Below are 27,231 nucleotides of genomic sequence, written 5' to 3' on the forward strand. Positions count from 1 at the left end.
AAGATTCAACATTCAGGCTGAGGTAGTTCTGCTTTTGGTCAAAACCATAGCAAGAGTAGATACAAGTGACCTTTAAAATACATGCTTCAGGCGTGCGGTTGGGAACGCGGAGCCGACGGAGTCTATTCAACGGGGTTCCGGACCGGGCTATGAAGCAGGTAAATGAGCTCAAAGAGAAGGGCAACAAGGCCCTGAGTGCCGGCAACATTGACGATGCGCTGCAGTGCTACTCCGAAGCCATTAAGTTAGACCCCCAGAACCACGTGCTCTACAGCAGTCGCTCCGCGGCCTATGCCAAGAAGGGAGACTACCAGAAGGCTTACGAGGACGGCTGCAAGACCGTTGACCTGAAGCCTGACTGGGGCAAGGGCTATTCACGAAAAGCAGCGGCTCTTGAATTCTTAAACCGATTTGAAGAAGCCAAGCAAACCTATGAGGAGGGTTTAAAACATGAAGCAAACAATCCTCAGCTCAAAGAAGGTTTACAGAATATGGAGGCCCGGCTGGCAGAAAGGAAATTCATGAACCCTTTCAACATGCCTAATCTGTACCAGAAGTTGGAGAGTGATCCCAGGACCAAGACTCTGCTCGCAGATCCTACCTACCGGGAACTGATCGAGCAGCTGCAGAACAAGCCGTCCGACCTGGGCACGAAACTGCAAGATCCCCGGATCATGACTACTCTTAGCGTCCTGCTCGGAGTTGATCTGGGCAGTATGGATGAAGAGGAGGAAGTTGCAACACCTCCACCACCACCTCCTCCCAAAAAGGAGACAAAACCAGAGCCAATGGAAGAAGATCTTCCAGAGAATAAGAAGCAGGCGCTGAGAGAAAAAGAGCTGGGGAATGAAGCCTACAAGAAGAAAGACTTTGACACGGCCTTGAAGCACTACGACAAAGCCAAAGACCTGGATCCCACCAACATGACGTACATAACCAACCAAGCAGCCGTGTACTTCGAAAAGGGTGACTATGGTCAATGCCGGGAGCTTTGTGAGAAGGCCATTGAAGTGGGGCGAGAAAACCGAGAAGACTACCGACAGATTGCCAAAGCTTATGCACGAATTGGCAACTCTTACTTCAAAGAAGAAAAGTACAAGGATGCCATCCATTTCTATAACAAGTCTCTGGCAGAGCACCGAACCCCAGATGTGCTCAAGAAATGCCAGCAGGCAGAGAAAATCTTGAAGGAGCAAGAGCGGCTGGCCTACATAAACCCTGACCTGGCCTTGGAGGAGAAGAACAAAGGCAATGAGTGTTTTCAGAAAGGGGACTACCCCCAGGCCATGAAGCACTACACGGAAGCCATCAAACGGAACCCCAAAGACGCCAAGCTGTACAGCAACCGAGGTGCCTGCTACACCAAGCTCCTGGAGTTCCAGCTGGTGCTCAAGGACTGTGAGGAGTGCATCCAGCTGGAGCCAACCTTCATCAAGGGTTATACCTGGAAAGCAGCTGCCCTGGAGGCGATGAAGGACTACACGAAAGCCATGGATGTCTACCAGAAAGCAGTCGACCTGGACTCTAACTGCAAGGAGGCCGCAGATGGTTACCAGCACTGCATGATGGCCCAGTATAACCGACACGACAGCCCCGAGGATGTGAAGCGGCGGGCCATGGCCGACCCGGAGGTGCAGCAAATAATGAGTGACCCGGCCATGCGGCTCATCCTGGAACAGATGCAGAAGGACCCCCAGGCGCTCAGCGAACACTTAAAGAACCCTGTGATAGCACAGAAGATCCAGAAGCTGATGGATGTGGGTCTGATAGCCATCCGGTGATGACTTGCGCATCATCCCCTTCCCTTCGCCCTCATGTGGAAAGAGGAGCTGGGACCGTGGCACGCAGCATGGAGCAGAAGGAAGAGAAGGGGCGACAAGCGAACAGCGTATCTATATATTTATACAGACCTACATGGAAGATTCAGAGACTTACACTCGCGCATTCGTGCAGGTGCTGCCTCTGGGCCCTCCCAGCACACGCATGGTCCTTCCCCTGCCCCCCAGTCGCTGTCTCGGCTGCTCTCCCATAGTTGGTTATTTTTTATTTGGGGCAGTGGGCTTGTATGGGGAGGGGAGGGTGTTCTTCCCAACCTCAGGTCCCAACTGTCTTCATTCACATTGTTAACTCCACGTCCTCTTCTCCAATAAAACAAGTCAGTCAGGCGTGGTTATAAAAAAAAAAAATAAATAAAATAAAATAAAATACATGCTTCAAGTCTTATTTTATCATATTTGGCATCACTTTTTTTTTTAATTTGCACAAAACATTTGTTGATAAATTGATCATCCCCTCTCAGATTGTTTATTCTCTGTGTGTCTATGGTTAGATAAATCTGGTGTCTGATGTAGCTGGATGGATATTCCTATTTAACCATTCCTATTTAAACTGGTGGAAGACTTTGATAGAAGTCAACCATCACATCCTGTCACTGAAATGCAGTGTGGTAACTAGTCAAAAATACGGAGTGGGTGGAAGTGGAGGGGAAAGTGGTGTTTCAAGGAAAACCTAGGCATTGTTTGAGCTATTTTACAACTCTGTAGTAACTCGGGCTTCCCTGATGGCTCAGGGGTTTAAGAATCCACCTGCCAATGCAGGAGACATGGGTTCTTTCCCTGGGTTGGGGAGATCCCCTGGAGAAGGAAAAGGCAACCCACTCCAGGATTTTTGCCTGAGAAATCTCATGGACAGAGTAGCCTGGTGGGCTACAGTCCATGGGGTCACCAAGAGTCAGACATGACTGAGCGACTGAGCCCTGAATTGTAATAACTCACAGGCAATGTGAAAGAACTCTTGTCTGTAGACATGAAAATGAGTTCTATCCAAGGAAGACATAGCCTTTTGCCCCTCTCTTCCATGGAAAACCAGTTTTACCTCCATTTCAACATTCCTGACCTATAATGTACCAATTTCAGGGATTCTTCTTTGATCTGGTTCTAACAGCTTTAAGTGGAGTGGAGTTGCTCAGTTGTGTCTGACTCTTTGTGACCCCATGGACTGTAGCCTACCAGGCTCCTCTGTCCATGGGATTTTCCAGGCAATAGTACTGGAGTGGGGTGCCATTTCTTTCTCCAGGGGACCTTTCCGACCCAGGGATTGAATCCGGGTCCCAGTTTCCTTATTAATGAGTTAATAAAATCTTTATTGCATGCATTTATTTTATATCTGTATGAGTCATGACTATTTCTTTCTGAAAATTATCTTTTAATATTTGTTAAGCATTTGCTGTGCCTCGGCCCTATGCACATAACCTCTAATTTACTCTTCTGAATTTAAATGATATGGGACTAGTTGTTAAAACTACCAAATCAGCTTTAATATTTTGACATCTCACTACAGACTGCCCAGCCTTAAGCTCATTTATTTAATCCCCCCTCCCCAACCCCCGCCCCCTGCCCCCGCCTCTGCCTAGGTTTGGGTTTGCTGTGATCAGTATGGTCCTGTGGAAAGAGACTTTGGAGTCTGAAGCCCATGTTCCTCCTTGCCCCACCCTTGTTTGTAGCAAGTAACCTACCTTTCCGAGCCACCTCTTAAAATGTAGGTAATCACATCCACCGCATTAGGTTGCCTCGGGAGCTGCTCCATCTGGTTCTCGGCCCCTATGAGGGAATCAGTCCACCTCCCTTCCTGTTTCTCTCATACAGGCGGGCATTGCAAATCCAACCAGAATGAACACAGCTGGGCCTGCATAGTTCAGAGACAGTAATTTCCAGAAACACACACAGTAGTTCATTTCACCTAAACTGCTAAGGTTGTGTATGTGTCTCTGAGTGTGTGCACGCTTGGTTGCTCTGCTGTGTCTGACTCTCTGTGGCCCCATGGACTGTAGCCCACCATGCTCCTCTGTCCATGGGATTTTCCAGGCAAGAATACTGGAGTGGGTTGCCATTTCCTACTCCAGCAGATTGCCATTTCCTACTCCGGGATGGAACCCATTATCTCTTTTGTCTCCCACTAGCTTCCTTGGTGGCTCAGACAGTAAAGAATCCACCTGCAATGTAGGAGACCTGGGTTTAATACCTGGTTGGGAAGATGACCTGAAGGAGGACATGGCAATCCACTCCAGTATTCTTGTCTGGAGAATCCCCATGCACAGAGGAACCTGGTGGGCTGCAGTTCATGGGGTCACAAAGAGTGGGACATGACTGAGAGACTAAGCACAGCGCCACCTGGGAAGAGAGCCAAATCAATTCACCTTTAAATATTTACGCTTGAATTGCATTTACCATTACCCAAACTTGAGACACCACTGTTGGCCCATAACCAATAATGACTGAAAGAAACTAGTATTTTTGTCCATTTCAGCTACCACTAAGATAGTCTGAAGAAAAACATACCAGCATACTTCCCAGCTACCATGGGTTCAGTTCCAGACCACCCCAATAAAGCAAATATTGCAATAAGGAGAGTCACTGGAGCTTTTTCCTTTCCCAGGACATGTAAAAATTTATGTTTACACTATATTGTAGCCTATTAAACATGCAATAGCATTATGTCTAAAAAAACCCATGTTCATACCTTGATTTAAAAATACTTCAGTAAGAAAAATGTTAACCATCATGTGAGCCTTCAGCAAATAGTGGGAGTAACAGCAAAACTCACAGACCACCGTAACAAATACAATAATAATTTAAAGTCAGAAATACTGCAAAAATTACCAAAAGGGACAGACACAGAAGGGAGCAAATGCTGCTGGAACTATTGTGCGGATAGACTTGCTCGCAGAGGTGAGGTTGCCCAAACCTTCAGTTTGTATATAAAACTCAATAAAGGGAAGTATGTCTGTATCTGGAAGTTATGTTTACGGCTCTTTAAAATATATATCTTAATGAAATACATCTTCTACCTCAGGAGACTCTGATGTCTGCAGACGGAAAACTCTTCTGTGTATTTTTATAAATATTATTTCCATTACCCTTGAAAAATTTTAAGCACTCCACAAGCTCAAAGTTTTTGCATATTTACCGCGGCAACAAGGTCTTGATGAGTCATTGTTATACACGTTATTTGATGAATGGTATCCTTTCCAGAGTATCATTGTAAGGTACACGTTGCGTTATTTGTTAACTTCAATCACAGTCGTCTCAACAGGATCCCAGATCTCCTAACTTCAAAGTTTCCGTTCTTACCCTCACTAGGACCTCTTCGACATTCTTGGATGAGGATTCAGAATTGTGCTTTAAGATTTCTTTACAGTTAAAAATCTGTGACCATGGATGTAACCATGGGGAATGCTGGCCCTGTGTCAGAATTCTGGTTTTATGTAATCTGTTTTTTCCAGATGGTTGAGAGTAACAATTGTAGCCAAATCTACTTGCGCGCGTCTCAGCACTGTGTTTAGCAGGGCTGAGGATCCCAGGGGAGCCGCAGCAGGAAGGAGCTGGCAGTCCGCCAAGGGCTGGGGGTTGGGGGCGGGGGTGGCGTGTAAACCCAGGCCAGTCTGAACCCGCCCGCGGCAGCGCAGGTGCCCGCCCCCTCACGCTCCCAACGGTGGGGGAGGGGAGACAAGGCTGCCGAAGGATGAAGGTATCTGTTTCATCAATTAATTTACCTCCCAGAGACATCCTTACCTACAGCAGGGGATTTCTGCTCACCAACTCGCTCACAGCCTGGGTTATCAAGTTCGGGGGACCAGCAACCTCGCCAGTCCGGTCCAGTGAACCAGGATCTAAAGGTAGCGCGGGGCTGTGGGCGAGGCGGGGTGGTGGGCGGGGCCGGGACCGGGCTGGAGCGGGGCCATGGGCGGGGCGGAGGCGGAGCCGGCCCTACTAGGAGTCGGAAACCCCGCTCCAACGTTTTTCGAGTGCTCTTCACAAGCTTCCAGAACCTTTAAACTGGAGGCGGGAATCCGCGGTTTGTGGGCAAACACCTCTGTATGCAGAAAGACTAACTGAAAGTAGTGTATCCATACTCGCTTGATACCCAGTGTGACAGCGCAAGAGACACTGGGAGCAGTGCCAATCATCTGCTTTTAAATATGACATTTCGTGTAAATTTGCAAGATCAAGCTAGTCAATCTGGAAGGAAATCAACCCTAAATAGTCAGTGGGAGGACTGATGCTGAACCTGACGCTCCAATACTTTGGCCACCTGTTGGGAATAACCAACTCATTGGAAAAGACCCTCATGCCAGGAAAGATTGAAGGCAAAGGAGAAGAGGGCGACAGAGGATGAGATGGTTAGATAGCATCATCCACTCAATGGACATGAATTTGAGCAAACTCTGGGAGATAGTGAAACATAGGGAAGGCTGGTATGCTGCATTTCATGGGGTCTCAAAGAGTCGGACACCACTGAACAACATCATAAATCCATTTATTCTGGAAGCTTATGAGAGAGATTCAGCCATGATCCAGTTTTGCAAATTAGATGATCGAGGAAATAAGACTGTTAAATATAGAAGCCTAGATTTTTGTCAGGTTATCTTTGTCAGGTTGTGTTTATAATCACTGGTTCTGTTTCTGCTTTTTAATTGGAGGATAATTGCTTTGTATGGATGAGAGAGTTGGACTATAAAGAAAGCTGAGCACCAAAGAATTGATGCTTTTGAACTGTGGTGTTGGAGAAGACTCTTGAGAGTCTCTTGGACAGCAAGGAGATCCAACCAGTCCATCCTAAAGGAAATCAGTCCTGAATATTCATTGGAAGGACTGATTCTGAAGCTGAAACTCCAATACTTCGGCCACCTGATGTGAAGAACTGACTCATTGGAAAAGACCCTGATGCTGGGAAAGATGGGAGGAAAAGGGGACGACAGAGGATGAGATGGTTGGATGGCATTACCGACTCAATGGACATGAGTTTGAGTAAACTCCAGGAGTTGGTGATGGACAGGGAGGCCTGGTGTGCCACAGTCCATGTGGTCGCAAAGAGTCAGACATGACTGAACTGAACTGCCATACAGTAGCCATAAGTATACATATGTCCCCTCTCTCTTGAGTCTTGATTTTGGTTTTAAAGATGGTGGGTGGAGTGGTTTTCTGGTGCTTTGGAATTTTCTAAAACAAATAGTTCATTTATTAAATACTGTTTATGAAGCATAGTGTGAGTATTGTGTAGTGTGAAAGTTGCTCAGTCATATCTGACTCTTTGCAACTCCATGGACTACACAGTCCATGGAATTCTCCAGGCCAGAGTACTAGAGTAGGTAGCCTTTCCCTTCTCCAGTGGATCTTCCCAACCGAGGGATCAAACTCAGGTCTCCTGCATTGCAGGTGGTTCTTTACCAGCTGAGCCACAAGGGAAGCCCAAGAATACTGAAGTGGGTAGCCTATCCCTTCTCCAGTGGATCTTCCTGACCCAGAAATTGAACCGGGGTTTCCTGCATTGCAGGTGGATTCTTTACCAACTAAGCTATCAGGGAAGTCCAGATTTTTTAAAAAAGCATTATGAAATTCTCATTGGTAAATGGATTAAAAAAAAAGTTATTTTCTGTATCTGCCGGTGCCAGCCGGCAAAGTCGATCAGGTCTCGAGAACGTGCACAGCGGGGCTAAGAAAGAAACTAAAGCAAGAGACTACAACAAAGATGGGGTCGAGAGGTTCAGACACGTCTCCACGAAGGGACGCAGTCTGACACCAATTTTATTCAGCATCTCATGTTTATACAGAAGAGCGTGAGAAAGACAAGACAGTTGACATTTTTTCTTGGTTGGCCTATACATCTTACAAACAGTCACAAGAAATCTTGAGAGCATGGGAATGGCTCCCTGTTATTATTTCTTACACCAGATAACATTTCTCTGTGCGTGAAAAGTTTGCACAGAATTCCAGGTGCCTGCAGTAAATAAGCGCCTAATCTCTGGGGTGGCGGGACAGAGAGCTATGTTTGCAAGCAAACCCTCAAGGACTGAGGCAGCTCCCAGAGCTGTGTCCTTTGGACAAAGGACCCCGTTCTCACGGGCAGGTCCCCGCATCTCCCCCTTTCTTTTTATATAGGCGCACGCTTATGTTCTTTTAACCGCAGACCATTTCCATAGATGGAAGCCTTTATCATCCATAGATCATCAATCAGTTTTTTAATTAAACAATGTGCAAGAAATAAAACAGTTAAAATTATTAACAGTAGTCCTCCTATGGCTGCTCTCAAGTACCAAATACTATTGACAGTAGGTACATGTCGAAAAAGTTCTTTAACAAAAGACTCAGCTCTTTTTGCAACATCCAAATCAGGTCTAGGTGCATTTTCAATGTTCATTATTTCCTGATGTAGATGCAGCAAATCTAAGGAAATATTTTCATTATGCCAAATACCTTCTAAATGAGCTTTCACCTTATCCCAAGCAGTTATACTACCATTATATTTTTTGGGAGTAACACAGATCCATCGAAAATCAGCATGACATTGTACTCGTAATCTCAACTTTATACTTTGAACCTCTTTACCTAAAAATTTTACAACATCGTAAAGGGCATTCAATCGATCTTCTAGCTTTTTGTCAATATCTTTCTGAGTCCCCAGGGCAACGGATGTATTTTGTGCCAGATTATTAACAAAAGTTGCAGTTTGCACTGATTGTGCCAAGGACAGGGCTGCAGTAATCGAGGAAGCAATAAGAGTTACCAAAGCTACAAATCCCAGAATTATTAACCCTATTCCCCTGCGATAATGCATTAAAGCATCCTCTACTTCTCTCCAAAGTTTAAGTTCCCTTTCATCATACCAAGACCCATTAATCTTTACAGGAACCATAACAAAAGCAGGCTGTCTTAAGACTAGAACCCTAGTTTGATTAGTAATTCCCCTAACACAGTTAGTTAAGGTACAATTGTTACAAGTTACATTATAATTTCGTAACCCAGGTTGTATTTTTACAGATCCTACTAGTAAAGCATAAGGGTGAGGCACACATGTACGAGGGTATCTCATGGTGAGATTCCACAAATAACCGTGTCTCACTTTCGATCCCACCTGAAGGTAGGAACCCTCACATCCAAGGGCGGCAGCTGGTTTCCAGATTTCTGTTTGGAACACTTTAGAGCCGCCCAAGTTCCAAATACGGGATGCAAAGTTTCTATTATCTTGACATCCAGGGTTTCAGGCCGAGTCTGGAGACCAGTCTCACAATGACTCATTTGTCCCAAATATGTTATAAACCGTGGCAGTTCCATCTCGACACAGTTTCCATGGTGCAGCAGTGACTCTTCCCTTTGTTCCAAATCGCAGAAAGGAATATCTAAAGGACCAGTTTTATTACGACATTGAGGAATTCCAGACTCTTTCGTTACTCCAGGAATATACAGGCTCCAACCATTGTCATAATCAGCATATCCGGACTCCCCAACAAAAAGACATCCTGTTGAATTAAAATATCTAGACGGACAAATAGGTAAGCGATCAAACACTCTATGATAAGAGAAATTAACTTGATTAGGAATAATATGTTTATCTGAAAAACCACCCAAAGCCACAGTATCATTAGTGTATATGAGAATAGACCGACCCTCCCAGCCCACTGGTTGGAGAAGGGGAGGGTCGGGAAAATAAGCCCAGTAAGCACTTGAATATTCTTCAGAATGTGCAGTATTAATCTGATTTAAGATAATTAATCAGGTTATCAGGAAGCTTAAAGGCGATATCGGATCGCCCTGCACAGCAACACGATTCTGTGCCTCTCGCATCAATGCCTGAAGTTGTTGCCGAGATGGTAATTCATCATGTTCTTGAATCGTCAATCTTCTCATCTGGTTTGCTAGAGATTGTCTCCGCCGTGCGTATCAACCTTTCTGGCAGCCAGCGTGGCGCTTCGGCATCCTGTGGGAAAACACAAACATGCCCTCGTCCCCAAATTAGTACAGGATCTGGTCCATACCATTTTCCCGAAAGTAAGTCTTTCCAAAAGACTTTAGGTCTTATTGTTTGCGCATCAAAGTTCCAAAATCGCTGTGCTGCTGAACGGCCACTTATATCCAATTGTAAAAAATTTAGAACAAATAAAGCATGGTTTAGAGAGTTGGAGGGGGTATTAGGATACAATTCCCCCTTCTTTAGTTTTTGCAATTGATGTTTGAGAGTTTGATGTGTCCATTCAATGATTTTTTGACCTTGAGGATTATAAGGGATACCTGTTTTATGTGAGATAGACAATTGTGTACAAATAATTGAAAATTTTTTCCAGTGTATCTTGGACCATTGTCTGTTTTTATGGTTTTAGGGGTTCTCATAACAGCAAAACATTTAATGTAATGAGCTATACAATGTTTGTTAGCTTCTCCGGATTGTAGAGAGGCATGTAAAAAGCCGGAGAAGGTGTCAATAGTAACATGAACAAATTTTTGTTTACCAAATTTAGGAATATGGGTAACATCTATTTGCCATATATCGTTTGGCAACAATCTTCGAGGATTAACTCCATAATGGGGGACGCTAAAAAATTGAGGACATGTTTGACATTGTTTAACAATCTGTCTGGCAGCTTTTCGAGTAATGTCAAATTGAAGTCTTAAGCTATTGCTGTTTTGATGGTGTAAGCTGTGAGAAGTTTTTGTCATTTGTTCCAATGAAGGAAATATCATACGTGTAGCTTCATCAGCCAAAGCATTGCCTTGTGCTAAAGGTCTAGGAAGCCCAGAGTGAGCACGAATATGACCGAAATAGCATTTATTAACTTTGGAACAAATTAAATGTTGTATATCATGAAAAAGAGTTTGGATAGTAGAATTTAGAGTACCAATAAATGGAACAGTCTCAATAGTGTTTAAGGCTCTTATGATATATTGACTGTCAGAATATAAATTAAATGGAGCAGAAATTTGCAATAGAGCCTGAAAAACGGCAAATAGTTCTGCTTCTTGAGTGGACTTATAATTAGTACGCCAGGTGGTAGTATTGTCTTGTATAATCAAACTAGCTATTTTATTAGAAGAGCCATCAGTAAATACAGTTAGGGCGTCGGCAAGGGGCTGAGAAACAACGATTTTTGGGAAGAGAAATTGGTGATAGTGAGCAAATTGTAAAATTTTATCTGAGGGATAATGATTATCAAGTCGTCTACTAAAACCAGCTAAGGCAATAACCCAATTGTCGCTAAACTGAAACAGCCAGTCCTGCTGAATATTAGAAAATGGAACACATATAAAATGTGGGTCTCTTTTTAGATATATAGTGGATTCTGACCGCCCAAGAGCTATTAGGGCAGCAACCAAATCATAATAGGGGGTTAGTACCCGAGAGGGAGAGGCAGGCAAGTGAAGCCATCTTAAAGGCAATCCTTGGAATAAGACTGCTGTAGGAGCATGTTTAGTAGGAAGAATATATAAACCCCATTCTTGAGTATAGTCGCAATAAGTAGCTTGTTGTTTAGACAGCGCCTGTTCAACTTTATCTAAGGCTTGTCTTCTCTCCAGAGTCAGAGTTTGGGGGGAAGTTGGATCAGGATCACCTTTCAGAATATCAAAAAGAGGCTTTATTTTCCCTGTAGTTAGCTTCAAGTAAGGTCTTATCTAATTAATCTCTCTTAACAGTTTTTGGAAATCATTCAAGGTAACCAGGTTATCTTTACAAATCTCTATCTTTTGAGCTCGAAACCATTTTTTTTCCAGAAAAAAACCCCAAATAAGAATGGGGGGGGGGAAGCGCTGCACCTTTTCTGTTGCGATAATCAAACCATAATCCTGTAATGTAGTTTGCATATAAGCGAATGTTGTTAATAGCAACTCTTCATCTTGATATGTCAAAAGAATATCATCTATATAATGAATAATATATATTTGGGAGTACAAGGACCTAGTGGTTTTTAAAGCTTGAGTAACAAATTTCTGACAGAGAGTAGGACTATTAGCCATTCCCTGAGGTAAAACTTGTCACTGATATCTTTTCATAGGTTCTTTATAATTTGTAGAAGGGACACTAAAAGCAAATCTTTGACAGTCATTAGTGGCAAGGGGAATAGTATAAAAGCAGTCTTTTAAGTCAATAATAATCTTGTAAGTATTTTTTGGAATGGCCATGGGGGTAGGCAACCCCGGCTGAAGGGGGCCCATCAATTCCATTGTTTCATTAACCTTTTGTAAATCTTGTAATAGCCTCCATTTACCTGTTTTCTTTTTAATGACAAAAATAGGTGAATTCCAAGGTGAATTTGAGGGGGTAATATGGCCGAGAGCAAGCTGTTCTTGCACAAGCTGATTGGCGGCCGTGATCTTTTTTACTGATAGGGGCCACTGATCAACCCATACTGGATCATCAGACTTTCATTTTATCGGATCAGCATGGATTGCAGGACGATCAATGACCCTTCCTAAAAACATCTTATACCTTCTTTATCATTTTTAACTGCAGGGATCAGGGGTTGTAAAGGCCCTTGTGAATTTATCCCCAACCCCTGATGGGGTAAAAGGCCTTGGTCTAACAATTGATTACTAATCTTTTTATCTGGACTATAAAGATATACCCCCATATTCATCATAACATCTCTCTCCCATAGATTAACCGGCAGTCTTGGCAAAACATAAAGTTGAAAATGTCTTTCATGTCTTTTTTCGTCCCTCCATTTTAAAAAGGTTGAACTCTGTTCTGGGTTGTGTGATTGCCCAATGTCTTGTAAAGTAGAAATTACAACCTGCTTAGGCCATTTATCAGGCCAATGTTTTTGAGATATGACGGAAACATCCGTACCAGTATCCAAAATACCTTTAAAAGGCTTTTCTTGAATATACAGTAGCAGCTCAGGGCGCTGTTTATTAATGGCCTGAATCCAATAAGCGTCTGAAGACCCGAAACCTCGGGATCCTCGTTCTTGCTTAATGGCTTTTCCAACTGGAATTGTAGGAAGTAGAATTAATTGAGCAACACGTTGACCAGATTGTATTACTGTTATGCCCTGTGGTGAATGGGCCATAATTTTTATCTCACCCATATAATCAGAGTCTATGACTCCAGGGGCTACTAATAAACCTTTCATCGTAGTACTGCTTCTCTCCAATAGGAGGCCCATAGTGTTCTTCGGAAGAGGGCCAAAAATTCCAGTTGGTAAAGCCTGCATGCCCATTTCAGGAGTTAATACTGTGTAGGTGGAGGAACTGAGGTCCAATCTTGTACTCTCTGCAGTTGTTCTGAACAACTCGGTAACAGTTATGCATTTTGGCCTTGAAGCGTCTCCAATTTGGTCAGATTTTGTATCGCCCCATAACATTGTTGGCCCCTCACCCAGTTTCCCGAGACTGGAGGAAGTGGCTTTCCCTGTAAGTCAGTTTTAGAACGGCGATCTTTCGCCCAGTGTTTGCCTTTCTTACACCTAGGACAAAGGTTAGGGGTTTGAGCAGGTCTCCGGGCCTGTTTCTGTGGGCAGTGGGTGGCCTGATGACCCATGTGGCCACAAGAAAAGCAGCCAGAGCCAGGGACTTGAAGCCGACCACTAGTTTTATCCCGCTTTTGTTGTTGATATAGTACTTCTTTGACTGTCTTTCTTTGTAATGCCTCGGCCAAAGTTATGCCTTGAACGTAGGAAGGGCCGATATCAGCACAAATCCGTACATAGTCAGATAAGCCTCCCTTTTTCCTGTAAGATCTCAGGGCAGCTTGACAAGCCGAATTGGCCTTTTCATAAGCAAGCTGTTTAGTCAACACCATCCCCGCCTGCTCATCTCTTATCATTTTACCAATTGTCTCAAGCAGGCGGGCAACAAAATCCTGATATGGCTTATCTGGCCCCTGGCGAATTTTAGATAAATCTTTGGTCTTTTAATCAGAATTTGGAAGTTTTTTCCATGCTCGTAGAGCCGCAGCACTAATCTGAGGGTAGGCTCCAGGCAAATAATTAAGTTGACTATTAGTGTCTCGATATTTTCCCTCTCCCACCATCATTTCATAAGTGGTGTTCAGTCCCTGTTGCCGATTGATATCAGCTGTGATCCCACACTGTTCAGCAAACTCAGATTTTCATAGTAAATAATCTCCTCCAGATAAACAAGCCCGAGCAACCTGTTTCCAATCATTAGGTGGCAGATTTTGATTTCCTAAAGCCTCTATAATAGCCTGAGTAAACGGTGCAGTCGGGCCGTATTGTGCACAAGCCATTTTTAACTCTTTCAGTTGCTTAAAGGGCAGCGGTTCATAATACCTCTGCTGTTGAGCATTTTCAAATACTGGATAGATTTCTGAAAACCCGGGAATATGTTTTCCTTTTTCATTAGCTCGCTTAATCGCTTGTTGAATAGGAGATAATAATATCTCACTTTTAATTTTTATGTTTTCACCGGGCAAAGAAGCAGGGATAGATATAAGCTCTCGCGGTTCTACGAAAGGCAGAGGTGGATCGAGTCCAGCAAGAACCGAGGGAGGATATGTTGGAGGCGCAGGCTGGCTGGACTGGGAGTCTCCCTGTGTATCCTTTTTTACTGTTATAACAATCTTCTGAATTAAATTTTCCAGCTGTTCTTCAGAAAGCCCTGAATGCTTTAATTCCCCTTTTCCCGAGGGGGATTGCATGTTAACCATCATCTCCCAAGGCATATCCCTCTCTATGGTACTGAGCTGCTTGTTCATTTAACTCTTTCTGTTCATCAGAGCTTAACACATCATCACTCCCTCCAGCCTTACAAGCTGTTCCCTTAGGCACAGCATAAAGCGGCTCAGGCGGAGGGGCAGAAGGCTCTGCAACTTCGGGTCCTGTGGAATCTCTGAGAGCCGTTTGAATTTTATGTCCCTCATGTTCAGGATCCAGACAGTCTCTTATGAGAGTCCACAAAGAAAAAGCATCCATAGGAACACGATTGGGACCATGTAAGGAATAATACGTCTGCAATTGTTTTCCTACTTTTTCCCAAGTTTCCAGACTAACTGTTCCTTCTTCTGGAAACCAGGGACAAACCTCTTCTATAAAAAGTAAAAACTTTTCTAGCTGTAACTTATTTACATGAATTCCCCTACCTTTTAACATAGTTTTCAACATATGTACAAATAACTGGCGGCTATTGCCTTGTCCCATGATTTATTACTCTCGACAATCACCCTCCCTGCCCTTTACTTTAATTAATTAGGAATTCCTCTTTACTTACCTCAGTCTTGGCGGGCAGCGGCCGTTGTCGTGCTCCGATTCCCGAGTCCCTGTTCAGGCGCCACCTGCCGGTGCCAGCCAGCAAAGTCGATCAGGTCTCGAGAACGTGCACAGCGGGGCTAAGAAAGAAACTAAAGCAAGAGACTACAACAAAGATGGGGTCGAGAGGTTCAGACACGGCTCCACGAAGGGACGCAGTCTGACACCAACTTTATTCAGCATCTCATATTTATACAGAAGAGCGTGAGAAAGACAAGACAGTTGACATTTTTTCCTGGTTGGCCTATACATCTTACAAACAGTCACAAGAAATCTTGAGAGCATGGGAATGGCTCCCTGTTATTATTTCTTACACCAGATAACATTTCTCTGTGCGTGAGAAGTTTGCACAGAACTCCAGGTGCCTGCAGTAAATAAGCGCCTAATCTCTGGGGTGGCGGGACAGAGAGCTATGTTTGCAAGCAAACCCTCAAGGACTGAGGCAGCTCCCAGAGCTGTGTCCTTCGGACAAAGGACCCCATTCTCACGGGCAGCTCCCCTCATGTATCTGTTGCTGAAACAGAAAACTCTCCCCAAAGATGAACAGTGCTTGTTTCTGAAGGCCAGTAGTGAAAATGACATTGATTAAAGGTCTCCCCAGGTGTCTTGGGTCACTGTCCTATAGGTTTGGATTTTCTATTCTCATCCTCCTGTGATTTTTTTAAGAAGTCTGCCTATAAGTTAGCAAGATGCTCCTAGGAAGTGGCAAAGAATAAGTTGTAGGGCCCTCCCAGGGAAAGCTGAAGTTTTCTTAGAGGTGAGGGTATCATGTTTTCCTCTAAATGATTTCCTGAGAGACCACTTCGCTTTGGACCCTGAGAAGTTTATTGCCGCATTCCTCGGATAGCTCTTAGCCATAGTCTAAGTCAGAGAGAGATGACGAGGAATCCATTTGTTCCCAGAAATGTGAACATATTTGCTGCGGAGATGACGTGGGGATTCTGGTCTGGATGATCCGGTGATGGGAGGGGTGTGGAGGAGGGCATAGATGACAAGGGATGAGCCATACGTTAACAGTTGTTTTCTTGGGTGATGGTTCTTAGGCGTTTCTTGTACTATTCTCCACCTTTGTGTATGTTTGACATTTTCCATGATTAAACACTTTTTGAAAAATCATCTCTTCATTACAAAGCTATTTATTGAGTATATACAACTGTGGTGTTGGAGAAGACTCTTGAGAGTCCCTTGGACTGCAAGGAGATCCAACCAGTCCATTCTAAAGGAGATCAGTCCTGGGTGTTCTTTGGAAGGAATGATGCTAAAGCTGAAACTCCAGTACTTTGGCCACCTCATGCGAAGAGTTGACTCATTGGAAAAGACTCTGATGCTGGGAGGGATTGAGGGCAGGAGGAGAAGGGGATGACAGAGGATGAGATGGCTGGATGGTATCACCGACTTGGTGGACATGAGTTTGAGTGAACTCCAGGAGTTGGTGATGGACAGGGAGGCCTGGCATGCTGAAATTCATGGAATCGCAAAGAGTTGGACATGAGTGACTGAGCTGAACTGGACTCGTACCAGGGACTATCCTAGGTGCCAGAAATAGGTCAGTGAACAAAAGAGTGAGAATTTTGCTTTGTACATTCTTGTTGGGTGTGGGGTGAGGCGGAGGGAATGACAAAGGGTGAGCATGGTAAATTTATGGGTTATATGGTATGTTAGGAAGTGTTGAGTACCATGGGAAAGAAAAAATAGTAGAGGCCAGATGAGGGCATAGAATGATGGAGAAGAAGATGAAGGCTTGGGCCTTGGGTACCAATGTTGGGAATGGAGCTACAGAGGAGGCTGAAGAGGAAGGAGAAAGGAAAAAGAGGAGGGGGGGGTTGTTATTAGGGAGGAGGAACTGGTCAGCTGGGAGGCTGGGTGAAAAGCATTGTGAAAAGTATCAACTATTTCCTTGATTGGCTTATCCAGGAAATGAATTGAGTGTCTCTTACATTAGTACTCAGCACAGTGGCTGCAGTTATATACCCCCCAAATCGATTTGGATTGCTGATGTAGGATCCATCCTGGAGAAAAGTGACCAAAGAAAACTGAAATAGAAAGCTATATTGTAATTGACTCTCCGTTTTCCTCTGAGATGTCTACTCCTTGAGGGCAAAGGATTGTTTAGTCTCAGACCTCTAGTACTTGGCTGAATATCTAGCCTAATACAGCCCATGCTTGCTGAATGAGAGTGAGTAAGAAACACATGGAACGAGGGAGTGAAGCTGACCTCTGAAGACTGGTGCAGTCAACTCTTAAAGCCAGAACTCAGTTGCAGACACAGATGTCACAACAGCATCTGTAGGAGAGCCTAGGAACTTCCCTCAAAGATATTGACAACCAAAGTTTGGGGACTTCCCCCAAATTCCTATCTTTATTATAAACCCAGATATAGGATAGTAGAGAACTAATCATCCATTAACTGAAACTTATCCCAGTCTTTGGGTATCACCTTTTGTCTTTTGTGCTCTTGGATCACCCATGGGCAGGTATCTATCTCATAGTCCAGAGAGACATATCAGAATAAAGATCACTTTTAATTAAGAAAAAGTTCCTTTTTTTTTTTTTTTTAACAATACTGAAACAGGGGAAAAATTAGTAAATGGACAATAGAATAGAACAAAAAGTCCATCAAATGTAATGTTTTCTAAAAAAATGAATTATTACCATCATTATTTAATTTTGTCATATTTATAATATAAATAGATTTTTGACATGAGTGGCTGTGTTCCCAAGCACTAATGTTGATAATATATGGTCATCTTTCATCTTTTTTTTTCCCCAAGTGGAGACAAAAAATACAAAGGTGACAGAGAATAGATACCTCCGTATGCTGAGTTCTGAAGATACAGGGAGAAGAAATTAATGTCATCATGATACCACACTAACGGGAAAGAACAAGCCCTGAAACCTCAGAGTAAAGGGGCAGAACCATCAGTTACAAGGCAGCCAGGTACCTGGGACAGGAGGAAGTGGGCAGGAGGGATGGAGGGAAAAAGAAAAATCAAAGTATTAGTCACTCACTTGTGTCCGACTCTTTGTGACCCAACCCCATGGACACCACCCCATGGAGCCCACCAGGCTCCTCTGTCAAAGGAATTCTCCAGGCAAGAATACAGGAGTGGGTTGCCATTCCTTTCTCCAGGGGATCTTCCTGACCCAGAGACTAAACCTGGGTCTGTTGCATTGCAGGCAGATTCTTTACCATCAGAGCCACCAGGGAAGTCCGAGGAGAAGTCTTACCAAACGCTGTGAGCTGTGCTCCCAACATCTCTTACCCTGGGAGGCAGAGCCCACCAGCCACTCAGTGGCAGCATTGCTTCTGGCAGCAGCTCTTCTGCTGGCAACAGCCCTTCCCACCGCCACAGCCACACGAGTTGCAGCTGCAGGTACGGCGGTGGCAGCAGACCACGGGGACGCTGCAGCAGCCCCCACAGCAGCCATAGCAGCAGGGGCAGCAGCTGGTGCAGCAGCCCACCCGGTAGCATCTGCAGCTGTTGCAGCTGCCACAGCCACCACCACAGCCACCACCACAGCCACTGCCACAGCCACCACTGCAGCCACCACAACTTCCACAACCACAGCAGCCCATGGTGAGGACTTGGACTCAGGAGAGGTGAGGAGGGAGACTCAGGAAGGGAGGGAGGTCTGACGCCCTTTGTCTCAGGGGCCCTCCCTTAAATACCATCTTCAGGGCTTAACATAGAGCAAGTGACCACTTCCTTTGTTATGGTTTCCACCAGGTTCCTCTGGAGAGTTTCACCAGACCTCGAGGCTATTTCCTTGTGAAACATCGCTGACCTCATCCAACTGCTTATTTTAGCATTGACCCCTTCCTCGGGTTATGCTTCTAATAAAACAGCATGCTTCTAAAATGTTAAATTTTGTTTTCGTCTAGCAGTTTTTAAGTGCAAGTCTAACCCTCCCGTGAGTTTCATTTGATGAAAACTTGCCTGTTTCCTGGGCATTGGGATCACTCGCTCAGCATCTAGTGAAGTTCTTTTCCCTCAGTTTCAGAGGGAAATCCTCCCGTTTGCAGACATTCTTTGCTGAACCCCAGACAAAGTGGAATTCCACGTGTGGAAGCAAAGCACCCTAATTTGCCTCTCCTTGTAGGTCATGAGGTTCTGCAGCTAAAAAGTCAAAGAATTTTCTCATTTATTTGCAGATTCACTTTTGTCCTTATTTTGAAAGTACCTGAACTATGGGCAAGTTGCTTGGCAAGGGGATGGCTATGGGGTAGGAGGTTTTGTGATGATGGGTTTCAAAATGAATATCCCATGCTGGTTTATCTCTGTCTCTTTTCTCCAATCAATACTCAGGGTAAGGGCCAAAGAAACCAAGAACCCCAACCACCAACTGAGTTCATGTCCCCAGAAAACCACAGTCTCTCTGTGAATCAGTTTCCTTAGTTTAGGTTAAATCATGTTTATTTTTTTGAACTAGACTGTATTTTTAAGAGTAGTTTTAGATATAGGTTCATAGTAAAATTGTTTTAGTAATTGTTTAGTAAAATTGTTTGAGAGATTTCCCATATGCTCCCTGCCCCGCTACACCTACCGTCATCAACATCCCACACCAGAGAGCTATAGTTGTTGCAACCTTGAACCTACGCTGGAAAGTCATTATCACCCAAGGTTCATAATTTATGTTAGGGTTGAATTCTGGTCTTGTATATCCTATGAGTTTCAATAAGTATTGGGTTGCCCAAAAGTTCATTTGGATTCTTCCATTACATCTTATGGAAAAGTCCAAACAAACTTATTGGCAAACTCAATATAATGACAGGTAGCCACCATCATAGTATCATACAGAGCAAACTGCTCTAAAGAAAAGAGCTCTAAAAAATGCTCTACCTGTTTATCCCTCCTTCCCCACTAAACCCTGCCTCCAGTTTTACCTTTTCCAGAAAGTCTTCTAGTTGGAATAATTTGTCCCATATATATTTGTGTTGCCAGGTCTGAAAAAAATCACACATTTATCATGACTACCAGTTAATGAGGTTCGTGTAAATATAAGAAACTTTGCATACCATGTTAGCTTTTATCCTTAGCTTTCTTAGAAGAAAGGGACTAACCACATGTCAGGTACTTTATTGTGTTTATTCTCAGCATAGTCCTTCAAGGTAGATTCATTAGCAGTTCTGGTTCAGAGGGGTCCAAGGATTTGCTCAGGGTAACATTTGGGGTCTGAGTGGGGTTCCAACTCAATTCTGCCTCACTCTGCACACAGTGAAGGGTCTACCATGACTCTTCGATTCTAAGATCTGCTTTGTTTCTTCAGAACCTACTGCTGAGACTATCGGGCTAACTTTTTGCTTTCAATTATGACTTTGAGAAAAAGTCAAGAGAGAGAGTTCCAGAAAAACATCTATTTCTGCTTTACTGACTATGCCAAAGCCTTTGACTGTGTGGATCACAATAAACTGTGGAAAATTCTGAAAGAGATGGTAATACCAAACCACCTGACCTGCCTCTTGAGAAACCTGTATGCAGGTCAGGAAGCAACAGTTAGAACTGGACATGGAACAACAGACTGGTTCCAAATAGGAAAAGGAGTTCGTCAAGGCTGTATATTATCACCCTGCTTATTTAACTTATATGCAGAGTACATCGAGAGAAACATTGGGTTGGAAGAAGCACAGCTGGAATCAAGATTGCCGGGAGAAATATCAATAACCTGATATGCAGATGACACCACTCTTATGGCAGAAAGTGAAGAGGAACTAAAAAGCCTCTTGATGAAAGTGAAAGTGGGGAGAAAAAGTTGGCTTAAAGCTCAGCATTCAGAAAACGAAGATCATGGCATCTGGTCCCATCACTTCATGGGAAATAGATGGGGAAACAGTGGAAACAGCGTCAGACTTAATTTTTTTGGCCTCCAAAATCACTGCAGATGGTGACTGCAGCAATGAAATTAAAAGACACTTACTCCTTGGAAGGAAAGTTATGACCAACCTAGATAGCATATTCAAAAGCAGGGATATTACTTTGCCAACAAAGGTTCGTCTAGTCAAGGCTATGGTTTTTCCTGTGGTCATGTATGGATGTGAGAGTTGGACTGTGAAGAAAGCTGAGCACCGAAGAATTGATGCTTTTGAACTGTGGTGTTGGAGAAGACTCTTGAGAGTCCCTTGGACTGCAAGGAGATCCAACCAGTCCATTCTGAAGGAGATCAGCCCTGGGTATTCTCTGGAAGGAATGATGCTAAAGCTGAAACTCCGGTACTTTGGCCACCTCATGTGAAGAGTTGACTCGTTGGAAAAGACTGATGCTGGGAGGGATTGGGGGCAGGAGGAGAAGGGGACGACAGAGGATGAGATGGCTGGATGGCATCACTGACATGATGGATGTGAGTCTGAGTGAACTCCGGGAGTTGGTGATGGACAGGGAGGCCTGGTGTGCTGCGATTCATGGGGTCACAAAGAGTTGGACACGACTGAGCGACTGAACTGAACTGATGACTTTGAGATCCAACATCAGTGACAGTGATTACAATGATTTCCTATTATATTTAAGATATTTTGTATAGAACAATGGTTAGTCAGTACTATGTTCCTCTGCAGAGAAGCCCACAATGGATCACATATGCTCAGTGACCCATCACTTCTCAAGAAGCACTTATGTCTCAGTGCCACTCAGGTACCCTCTGCAAATGCCACCATAGATTGCAAAGCCTGGAGGAATGGGGATTAAGCTTGCTTTCACAGTCAAGCTTAATTCCTTTGTTACATTTTTATACTTGAGAAGATACTATGATCAATCATTTTAAGAAATCATCTTTTAAGAAGGAAATCTCACCATCTCTATTTTCCTCACTTGTGGACTCTGGGAAGATTTCTGGTCTTATTCAAAACTCAGCTGAAGCATCTTCTGCCCAGAGATCAACACTCACTTCTTTTGAATTTTCTCTATTTCTTTCTTGATGTCTTCACATTAACAGATAATAACCCTTTGTGTTCTTGACCAGATTGTGAACTTTTCAAAGTCTGATATCATATTGTATTTATATTTTCATCCTTGTATCAGGAACACAGAAGTGAAACGATAAAGGGCCAGTTGAAGAGTAATGAGGAAGTTGCAATGGATTGAATGTTTCTGTTCCCCCAAAATTCATATCCTGAAATCCTAACCCCAATGTGATATTAATAGGAGGCCTTTGGGAAGTGATTAGGTCATGAGGATGGAGCTCTCATGAATGAGATTAGAGCCCTTTTAAAAGGGACCACTGAGATCTCTCTCACCCTCTTTCTACCATGTAAGGATACAACTGGAAGCTGGGTGTCTGCAACCTAGAAGAGAGTTCTCACCAGAACCTCACACTGCTGGCCCTCTGATCTCAGACTTCCAGTCTCCAGAACAATGAGAAATAAATTCCTACTGTTAATAAGCCACTCTGGTATTTGGTTATAGTGGCTCAAACTGAGATGATGTTAAATCCAGGTTAAACTTGGGTTAAAGTTAAACTTTAATTTGGGTTAAAGGACCACCATGGAGGCTTCCAAACAGAAGCCAAGAAGAAGGCCATGGCAGGCTACCTAGCCTATAGGCGATATAAATTGGGGTGGGGGGATGAGCTGTGGGAGAAGCATGGAGCTGAGTGTGTCCATTGCATTCATTCTCCCAGTTCTGTTTTTATGCCCCTTTTCCTTATCGTCTTTCTCTTCTCCACAACCTAGGTCTTTTGGAAGCCCTTTGAGTTCCCTGGGGTACCCAATATTATAGAAAAGACCGTCTCCCCAGGCCCCTTCCTCAGGTCTCCTGTCTTTTCAGTAATGTCTGTGGCAGCCAGGAGTCAGCAGGCAAACCCCACTTCCAACAGTTGCCCTTCCCCTCACCAAGCATCGCTTGTGTTTCTTTGTGTTCCGTTTTTCACTTCCTGCAGGGGTGCGAGATAAAATGTTGGCTTACAATTGACTAGCAAGACCGTGTGAACGTTGTCTGGCATTTTTGCTTGTGTGTGTGTGTCTTTCTACTCCACTTTTAGAAAGGGAAGGCAGGATTTTGTTTTGTTGGCATCAGTAGAATTTCCTGTGGTGTTCTTACTGTTACTGCCTGCCTTGTGACATTTAGCACAAAAGAAGCTACATGAAAATGCAGATCAATTTACTCTAGCAAGCATTTTCTGAGCATTTCTGCTCGTAAGTACGGCAGCAGGGAGAAGTAAGAGTGGATGAGGCCTCTCCTGTCCTCTTTCACCAGCCAGCTCAGGGGCTTAGCCCCTTCAGAATCACATGTCCAGGGGCTTCTCCCAAGAAGAGGGAAGAAGAATTTTACCCCAAATCCTTTTGCAGATTTCATGGGGCTGTTTCTAAACTTGCATTGTTGTCCAGAACAGCTTGGCATGGATTATCCCTATTACATTTCTGTGTGTGCTCAGTTGCTAAGTCACATCCAACTCTTGTGACCCCATAGACTGTAGCCTGCCAGGTTCTTCTGTTCATGGAAAATTCCATGAATACCAGAGTGGGTTGCCATTTCCTACTTCAGGGGATCTTCCCAACCCAGGGATTGAACCTGCATCTCTTGCACTGGCAGGCCGATTCTTTACCACTGGATCCATTCACATTTCTATAGGGCACTAGATTTCAATGGGAGGCAATTTTGCACCGCCCCCCACCCAGGGCACTTGACAATATTTGGAGACATCTTTGGTTGTCAGAACTGAGGAAGAAGTTGTCATAACTAGTGGGTTGAGGCCAGAGATACTGCTCCACATTCCGCATAGGACTCCCTTCACAGCAAGGAAACCTCTGACTCAAAACGTCAGTAGTGCCGAGTCTGAGATAGTGTTTTTTATCTCTCCAAAGCATCTCCCCATCTAGTATTTCGCAACCATATAATTGCCTGAGACTTGCTTGAAAGAAAACTGTCCTTCAGTTAGTTAATAAAGGTGGGCAGAGTTCTTGGTGTAGACCAAGTTCTGTGCTGGGAGATGTAAGTGGAAATTTTGTGTGACTATTTGATCTGTGATTTAGAATAGGAAGTAAGACTGGGTAATAGGGTCACGTGAAATGTGCCACAGGGAAGGTGTCAGTCAATTAGCAGGATATCTTGAATATTATTAACAAAATATATGTATGTACACAGTTAAAATAATTCTAAGTTGCCCTCTCTCATCCCACCTCACCCTCTAGGCCACTCTGCAAAGGCAATATTGCCATCTTGCCAATCATTTCTGCTAGGAGCTGCCCCCACCCCCACATTTCTTTTCTATTTTTAAAAACTATTTATTTATATGAGTGTGCTTGGTCTTAATTGCATCACATGGGATCTTTGATCTTCACTGAAGCATGTGGGACCTGGACCAAGAATTGAACCCTGGGCCCCCTGCATTGGGAGTGTGAAGTCCTAGCCACTGGACCACCAGGGAAACCCTCATATTTCTTATTAATTCCTTGAATGACTGTTTCTTGGTAGCCATTGTTAGTTTTGTTAAAATGAGGATTGAACTCTTTTATGTCACTCCTAATGTATTAATATTTATGTCACTATTTTTAGTAAAATCTGTAACTGATGATAAAATTTTACAATATAAATATGACTCATCACAGAATAAAAATTATATACTGTGATTATATTCCTTTTTTTCTGGATGGGCTTCCTTGATAGTTGAGTTGTGACTCAGCTGCTAAAGAATCAGCCTGCAATGTGGGAGACCTGGGTTTGATCCTTAGGTTGAGAAGATCCTCTGGAGAAGGGAAAAGCTGCCCACTCCAGTATTCTGGGCCTGGAGAATTCCATGGACTATATAGTCCATGGGGTCGCAAAGAGTCAGACACGACTGAGTGACTTTCACTTTTCTGGAGTATCTTCCTTTTTATTTTTAATTTTTTTGGCTTTTGTATTGTTTCTCTTCATCTCTCTGCCACTGTGGGCCATATGATTTTGCATATAAGATTTTCCTCTTAGATATCAATCAATAAAAACTCTTCAAGCACCCAAATTCATTTTTCATTTTAGTATCAATAAAAATTCTTCAAGCACCTAAATTCATTTTTCCTTCTAGCTAGGAAATGCTTTCTTATTTTATGTATGTGTATATGTATGTATTTGTTTTTTGATGTGGATCAATTTTTAAGTCTTTATTGACTTTGTTACATATTGCTTCTGTTTGATTTTTGTTGTTGTTGTTGTTTTTGCCAAAGGCACCTGTAACTTCAGCTCCTTGACCAGGAATTAGACATTCATCCCTTGTACTGGAAGGCGAAGTCCTAACAACTAGACTACCAGGGAAGTCCAAGCTTTCTTATTTTAATCGCAATAGGAATTTTTACAGGAAAAAGTAAGTCATTGAAAAAGTTTATTCATAAGCCAGCACACAAAGTGCAACCTACTACATAATGGAACACAGTGGCCATCCTTAAACCATGTGGTGAGGACCTTCCAGTCCCCAGTAAAGAGGCTCTGGTGAGGGGACTGGGGCTGCTATTGAACTTGGCAATGACTTTTGAGGCTGAGACCGCTTAAATTTCTCCAGTCTTTGGAAAGAGGACTTCTGGGCTGTACACAGAAATAGCCTCCTGATAGTGTTTATTTGCTGTTCAAATGTCATTTCAAGCACAACATGTTGTGTTAGGTGAGACTTCTTTGTGTGCCCATGACCAATCATAGCACCCCCTTTTCCAGAGTTCCCAGGGGCCCTCACTGGAATGTTTAGGGTGTTTGACTTAGAAAAATAAACATCATCTAGTAAATCTTGCTGACATTCCTAAAAAGGGTACTAATTAATATATTATGATGTTCTTCCATGACTACAGAGCCAAATAGCAACAGGGAAGTGGTCATGTGTCTTCCCTCTCCTGTTCCCAGAGCTGGTATATAAGGGTCCCCTCCAGCAGAAGCTGACATTCGACCTCCCTCACCTCCTGAGTCTCCCTCCTCACCTCTCCTGAGTCCTCTCTACTGACACCATGGGCTGCTGTGGTTGTGGAAGTTGTGGTGGCTGCGGTGGTGGCTGTGGAGGTGGCTGCCGGCGGTGGCTGTGGTGGTGGCTGTGGCGGTGGCTGTGGCGGTGGCTGCGGTGGTGGCTGTGGCAGCTGCAACAGCTGCAGATGCTACCGGGTGGGCTGCTGCACCAGCTGCTGCCCCTGCTGCTATGGCTGCTGTGGGGGCTGCTGCAGCGTCCCCGTGGTCTGCTGCCACCGCCGCACCTGCAGCTGCAACTCGTGTGGCTGCGGCGGTGGGAAGGGCTGTTGCCAGCAGAAATGCTGCTGCCAGCAGAAGTGCAGCTGCCAGAAGCAATGCTGCCACTAGGCTGCCAGTCTGGCCTCTGGGAAGGTGCTGCTGGTAACTGTCTCGTTGGTAAGATTTTCTTTCTTTCTGCCAGTCCTCCCTGATTTGAATGTCATATAGGTGACTTGAGATGAATTCTCAGGCTGAGGAATTTAATTCATATCCTCTGGTCACTGAGATTCTGCCTCCAAATGAAAAACACCCACACAGTCTTTCTCCATCCATCACCAAAGTATGAGCCCCACAAAATGGAGTGATGATTTTTAATGCTATGCTTTCTCGAAATTTTACTGTTGAAATGTTTGTTTTATCTCTTTCTCCTTCTCTCTGTGGTTTCTGCATTCTCTGTCTCTGCTACTATTTCCTGATTCTGTAAACTGTAGACAGTTCTTTTCCTAATAAACCATAAAACTGGCATTCAAAAATGTGTCAATATCTCCTCTTTTTTCATTGTTTGAATGTGTCTCATGCAAAGATGCAACTAAACCCACTGAAGTGAGTAAGACCCCCTGACGTTTTCTGAGATGGATTTAAAGTAATTAATGAATAATCTGTCCCTAATAGGTTTTCACATGATGGTAAAAATTTGGTGGTTGTGGTTCATATATACAGTGGAATGTTACTCAGCCATAAAAAGGAGTGAATTTGAATCCATTGTAATGAGGTGGATGAACCTAGAGCCTGTTATAAAGAGGGAGGTAAGTTAGAAAGAGAAAAATATCGTATATTAGCACATATATATGGAATCTGGAAAAATGGTTTTGATAAACCCATTTGCAGGGCAAAAACAGAGACGCCGATGTAGAGAACGGATATGTGAACACAGTGGGGGAAGGAGAGAGTGGGACGAGTTGAGAGAGTAGCCCTGACATATATACACGACCATGTGTAAAATAGAGAGCTGGTGAGAAGCTGCTGTTAGCACAGAGAGCTCAATTTGGTGCTCTGTGACCACCTAGAGGGGTGGGATGGGGATGG

The 27,231-nt window shown here is 43.8% G+C and overlaps 3 protein-coding genes and 1 pseudogene across 4 annotated transcripts in view; 2 read left to right on the top strand and 2 right to left on the bottom strand.

Annotated features, from left to right (window-relative positions):
- The window catches only part of SLC19A3 (solute carrier family 19 member 3), a 31,336-nt gene extending 25,666 nt beyond the window's left edge, over positions 1-5,670 (bottom strand). The window contains exons 1-2 of one of the 2 annotated variants that reach the window (XM_015459580.3): positions 5,571-5,670; positions 3,515-3,684 (exon numbers count right to left, since the gene is read on the bottom strand). The gene's annotated coding sequence lies outside the window, so the exon portion shown is untranslated. The remainder of the gene's footprint in view (positions 1-3,514; positions 3,685-5,570) is intronic. The other variant, XM_005202968.4, reaches the window with a different exon arrangement.
- LOC540098 (stress induced phosphoprotein 1 pseudogene) lies at positions 97-2,184 on the top strand (annotated as a pseudogene).
- A 12,086-nt stretch (positions 5,671-17,756) lies between the features above and the next one.
- LOC132343592 (small cysteine and glycine repeat-containing protein 9-like) lies at positions 17,757-18,638 on the bottom strand. The gene has a single exon (XM_059880510.1). The coding sequence runs from the start codon at positions 18,609-18,611 to the stop codon at positions 18,324-18,326; it is 288 nt and encodes a 95-aa protein (XP_059736493.1). The 5' UTR covers positions 18,612-18,638; the 3' UTR covers positions 17,757-18,323.
- Positions 18,639-25,095: 6,457 nt separating this feature from the next.
- Positions 25,096-26,529, top strand: LOC132343594 (small cysteine and glycine repeat-containing protein 4-like). Its single transcript, XM_059880519.1, is given in 2 exon segments — positions 25,096-25,991; positions 25,993-26,529. Coding segments are annotated over 2 exon segments (342 nt in total). The 5' UTR covers positions 25,096-25,931; the 3' UTR covers positions 26,275-26,529.
- Positions 26,530-27,231: the final 702 nt, after the last annotated feature.

This window comes from Bos taurus, chromosome 2 (genome assembly GCF_002263795.3).
Source record: "Bos taurus isolate L1 Dominette 01449 registration number 42190680 breed Hereford chromosome 2, ARS-UCD2.0, whole genome shotgun sequence".
NCBI classification, from domain to species: domain Eukaryota; kingdom Metazoa; phylum Chordata; class Mammalia; order Artiodactyla; family Bovidae; genus Bos; species Bos taurus.